The sequence below is a fragment of the Dinoponera quadriceps genome, unplaced genomic scaffold (assembly GCF_001313825.1).
Source record: "Dinoponera quadriceps isolate SergipeBrazil2010 unplaced genomic scaffold, ASM131382v1 scaffold2094, whole genome shotgun sequence".
NCBI classification, from domain to species: domain Eukaryota; kingdom Metazoa; phylum Arthropoda; class Insecta; order Hymenoptera; family Formicidae; genus Dinoponera; species Dinoponera quadriceps.
The window spans coordinates 52,314-57,372 of NW_014557105.1; the positions used below are offsets into that span (position 1 = coordinate 52,314).

The 5,059-nt window shown below is 44.9% G+C and overlaps 1 protein-coding gene across 4 annotated transcripts; it reads left to right on the forward strand.

Annotated features, from left to right (window-relative positions):
• Nucleotides 1-8: 8 nt before the first annotated feature.
• LOC106748687 (probable aminoacyl tRNA synthase complex-interacting multifunctional protein 2) lies at nt 9-2,368 on the forward strand. Of its 4 annotated transcripts, none has more exons than XM_014627471.1 (4): nt 9-433; nt 1,185-1,370; nt 1,516-1,726; nt 1,888-2,368. In XM_014627471.1, exons 1-4 carry the CDS (start codon nt 224-226, stop codon nt 2,277-2,279), a joined length of 999 nt encoding a protein of 332 aa, XP_014482957.1. In that variant the 5' UTR covers nt 9-223; the 3' UTR covers nt 2,280-2,368. The 4 variants fall into 4 exon arrangements, with proteins under 4 accessions (XP_014482957.1, XP_014482958.1, XP_014482959.1 ...); XM_014627472.1 differs by having other exon boundaries at nt 9-415; XM_014627473.1 differs by lacking the exon at nt 9-433 and adding an exon at nt 925-1,016.
• Nucleotides 2,369-5,059: the final 2,691 nt, after the last annotated feature.

A 5,059-nucleotide genomic window follows, 5' to 3' on the forward strand; every position in this document is an offset into this window, starting at 1 on the left:
GAAGCATGGCCGGCGGACGAACCGGCGGCCGACACGCGAGAGTGCGCGAGCGGGGGGTGCTACGTTAGCACACACACGCGGATTCGTCGCTTTTTCCGAAGGGAGCACACGGCGAGCGTGCCCTCGCGTGTTCTCCGAACGAACGAACGAGAACGGTCGCACGCTGAGACGAGGACCGCGACGAAAAGAACGAGAGAGGGAGAGGGAGAGAGAAAGAGATACGATGATGTACGTGCTACGGCCGATCGTAACCTCCACGGAGGCGCATCCGCGCGTGAAAAACATGTACGAGATGCGAAATATCCAAGGGGTCGAGCGACATCGGCGCGACGAGAAAGAGGAGACGACCGAGAGCCAGACGACGATGACGCCGCCGCCGTGTGATGGTACCAAGATGCCCGATGTCACAGAGCAGGTTATCCGCCTTCTGCAGGTTTCCGTACTCGTTTCTGCGTACGTGGCAGTCGACACGCACGCCCGACGACACACCGCTCGTACGCGCGCACGGCCGCGCGTACGGCTCGCGAACTCGCGGACGGCCGTCCGGACGGGAACGCGCGGCTGGCGATCGCGCTGCGAGACATGACTCCTCCCGAAAATTTCCACGAGCGCACTGATCCGCGATCGACCGGGCGGAGGAGTGTGTGCGGTTCCTCTCTCTCCTCTCTCTCTCTTTCTCTCTTTCTCACACACTCACGCACACTAGCCCTATCTCTCTCTCTCTCTCCCCCGTTATCGTTCGTCGGGGGCTTCTTGATCGATGTTCTTCCTTCTGTCCTCTCCCCCTCTCCGCGAGATTTTTTTCCCATGTAACAGCACGAAAATCGGCGGCGCACGAGGGGGAAGAAAAGAGTGAAGCCGATTAATCGGCGGCGGAGGCGAGCGGTATGTCGCGAGGCGAGAGGCGTTAGCTTAACCGGCTCGCGAGAAACGGCGATCCCGGTGTGTAACGTGAACTGTCAAAAGGGACGAGAATGAAACCGTGGGTTAATTGCGACATCGGAGTAGCAAACAGCGTGCGTGCGTTTTTGTTAACCTCAGTCGCGGTGGACTGTCGAGCGATGCTTCGAATATGACCTTTCAATGGGATTTCACAGTTCAGCTTCAGCACGTGAAAATCATGCGACTGTCGCGCGGTAAATGTCGGGTCGAGTGTATTGTAATTGGTACTGTTTCTCTTTTAGCGCACCTCGCCGGACTACAACACGTTAGCGACCAGGCAGGAGGAAATACTCAGGCAGTTGGCGGAGCTCAAGGCGCAGATCTCTACGCTGTGCAAGTTCTTGAAACGACCTGGCCAGGAAGCTATGAGCAGCAAGATACTGAATGCAATCAGTGGAATGCGGGCTGCGAGAAATTGCCGATCTCAGGTACCACATATCTCAGCCTTTGACTGGGTTCGGTAGAAAAAGTAGCTAGAAAAGTAGCTGTGTTGAGCGTATGATACAAGCAGTTAATAAATTACATTTTTCGCTAAGCTGTCAGCAGCCTTGCAATTTGCCATTCAATTTGCAGGTACCAGTCCAAGTTAGCCTAGTGTTAAATGTAAACCCGTGGAAGCCGCCGTTCTCGATATACGCGTTGCAAAAGCTTTGGAAGGATACTAACATCACTGTGAAATCGTACACTCATTCAACTATCATTGGGCGAGTGCCCATCGATTTCCCCAACAGTACTCATCCTGATGTAAATAACGTCGTGAATTTAACAGTAATATTTAAAGCAGGTAAGCCGGAAACACACGCACATTTTATCAACCTCAAGGAAAGCTAAGCGATCAAAGCAGAAGTTTTCTTCATTCCTACATTCCCCAAAGAAATTTCTCACCCGATAACTCTCAGTCTCATTTCCCCCGTTTCTTCTGTCAAATCTCGCATCTTCTTCCAGTCAATGACCTGGAGATGGTCACGAGCCTGCTCAGATATCCCGTGATCGGCGAGGTGAATTTTCTCAGATACCTGAGCAGACTGCTGGAGGCGCACAATTACGAAAGGAACGACCTCGCGTACGTGAGCGCGACGGATAATATTCTCGATTGTTGTTGTCGCGTGCGTCATCAAACGTCCCGCGACCGAATCGACGAGGCGTTGCTCTTGCTTTATCAACAACTGGAGCAAACGCGATGGAGGAGCGGCAGGAACGGCGAGCCCGATATCGCGGATATCGCCGCGTGGTCCACGATTAAACAGTTCTCGTCGAACAGAAGATTGCCACGATTTATTCAAGAGTGGTACGACATTTGCGACGAGACTTTCATGAACAACGCCTCGGCTCATTAGCACATCCGCGCTCTTCCATCGATCGAAGATTTTTACATACAGTGCGTTTTGAAATTTTAATAAATTATTTTGTTTTCTTTGCAGAAAAACGAGCGTTGATCACCCACGTTATCCCACCTCTGTGTCCGTCCTTAACAAAATATACCACGCGACGTTTACTTTGTTAAATATATATATATATATATATTAAATCGGGAACTTTTTCCGATGCAACGGAAGAATATCGACAAACAGGCAAAGAAGTGGATCGTGATCGAGAGATTCTTCCGGAACGGCATAAATTTTTATTGAAAGATTAACAAAGTCTTCAAGGTATCCTAGTCGATTTACACCTACAGCTGATTTTTACGCTCGTACTCGTCGTTACAAATGCGCGTGTTACAGACGTATAAATAATATTAGATTTGCACTAAGCGAATTCGCTGGCAGTGTCGCGGGAAGAAACGCGGTCTCGAGCGCGCGTCCCCTCCCCCGGAGAGAGGATGCTTGTTCCTCGCGCACGACCTTATCGGAATACGAAATCCGTAGAGCGGTCTTACTCGTTAAACGGTAATTAATATTAGGCTTCTCTTTGTTGCACGCGCGCGCGTCTTCTTACCTTAAATTCGATTTTAATTGCTCGAGGCAGTTGCATAAGAAGGAGAACGCGAAGTTACGCAACTACACATCGCACTTCAGTTCGATATCCGACTTTGGACAAGTTTGAGAATGTTTAAGAAGATACGAATACTGTCTCAGTGTTAGTGGCTACAATAATACCGTACGCGTATGTATATCACAAAAACGAATGCGACCGATCGATAGCTCCGCGCTAAGCTAATGTATTAGCGTTGTACAAAATCTACATTTCCCCCTTTCTCTTACGGGTAGTAAAAATATACAATGTATTTACACATGAGAGCGTGAAAATGAAATTATACGCACGGTGTATGTGTGTGTGTGTGTGTGTGTGTCACGATCTCGCGATCTCAATTTTAACGCCGTTCTCGAGATCAAATGAACCGAAGTAATTAAATCGCATGTAAAAACATGTCTCGACATTTAGTAAAAAAAACAGGCACTTTTCTCGATTCTACGGCAAACTAGATTCAAACTTCCTAGGTACTCGTTTCAACTCCAAGTAAAATAGATTTCATTAACAAAATAGAAAAAAAGAAAAAAAATTACCAACACGGATTACGTCGCACAGGAAAAATTAAAAAATAAAGGACTTTATTACTGTGCGTCGAACTGATAAAAATAAAATCACACTCGCGATTTTTTTCTCTCACATCCACGGGATGAGTAAAAATTCAGAAAAACTATTCCATAAACTAAAATAACGGCTGTTTAGTCGCGAGTCGTGCGTATAATCAGCGGAAGAATGCAAATATAAAATGTTTCTTAAAAAATTCATGACACTTCTTACGGATTAATTGCGATAAATCAGTCGATAATAAAAGCGAATATCTATCGGCTATCCCGTTTACGCTTCAAGTTCTGCCAAGGATGGAATTCGCAGATCATTCGTAAGCGCGAAACAGTGACGCTTTCGCGATAAACTAGAAACGTAATACGCGCGGTGACGCGGTATTTCACGTAATATTTACATGTGCGTCCTTGTAAAAGAATGTCTCCCCGGTGTCCTGCCGCAGGGATGCGTATCGTTTATGTAATATTCCAACAACAACGTTATTCGTTTTTTTTTCTTTTTCTTTCCTTCGAGAAAAACCAGTGAACGGTGTACTGATATGACGATAGGCCTGACGATCAACGAACGTTGAATGTAAATTGACATCCCATTTTCTCCCAGAACCCCCCGTGATATCCTCGCCACACGCCTGCGTGCCGGTACGCTGACGCTAATGTTCCCCTCTTTACGACCTGTGTTTCATTTATACGTACGATAAATATGTTCGAACGTCGTGTTAGAAGAATGTGCAAGATGACTGAATCATATATTGCATACGTGAGAAGCGAAAGAGGTTCGATCCGACGTTTGCACAGACCTGGCTTTTTTCTCTTGAAGAAGAGAAAACCCGGGTACTACTTTCCCTTTCCAAACTTGGATCGTTCCGCTTCTCAGGTACGGAACTTACACAACGAGATCCCGATATGCCGCTACTATCCTGATCCTTAATTACTCAGAGGAAGTACAAATATGTCTATTAAATGCAAATGTCTTATCTAGAAAATTATAAATAATATTTATATATATATAATCTGTATATATATATATATATATATATTTATTTATATATATATATATGTATATCAATATATCACAATATATGAAGATGCCTCGACGTTCCGAGCTCGCTGTTTAAAACCTTACTAGAAATCTACATCGACGCGAATCTTTCGCTTTACACGCTTACGCGTATATATAAGGCGAGTCACGGAATGCACCACAAACTTTTCTCAGCAGATATCCGATATATTGACAAGGTCTCTATTGATTGGTGTCTTGAGCTTCGATTCGTCTCTTTTTGTGAGAATTGGGAAATAATAGCTTAAATTTTTCAAATTCCTTCAATGATAAATTTCTCCAGGCTCACCTTATGTACACTCGGTGTACTGTGGCTACTGTTATCCGCTCACGTGTAACGCGCAGCAAAAGAGTAAGAATGTCAGCCTTTTGAGTGCTCAGCATATCTCAGATAAATCACTCAATAGGTTAAGAAGAATAAGTAACAGGTAAATATATAAAATGTAAATAATTAATTAAAAAGTACATATATATAATGTTTATATATATATATACACATACTTTCTATATAATTATTATATTAATACATCAT

Bases quoted from the DNA above. Each gene is read 5' to 3' on its own strand.
- LOC106748687 (XM_014627471.1), top strand. From the start codon at position 224: ATGATGTACGTGCTACGGCCGATCGTAACCTCCACGGAGGCGCATCCG. The intron at 434-1,184 runs GTTTCCGTACTC...TTTCTCTTTTAG, and splicing joins AGGTTATCCGCCTTCTGCAG to CGCACCTCGCCGGACTACAA. The intron at 1,371-1,515 runs GTACCACATATC...TTCAATTTGCAG, and splicing joins CGAGAAATTGCCGATCTCAG to GTACCAGTCCAAGTTAGCCT.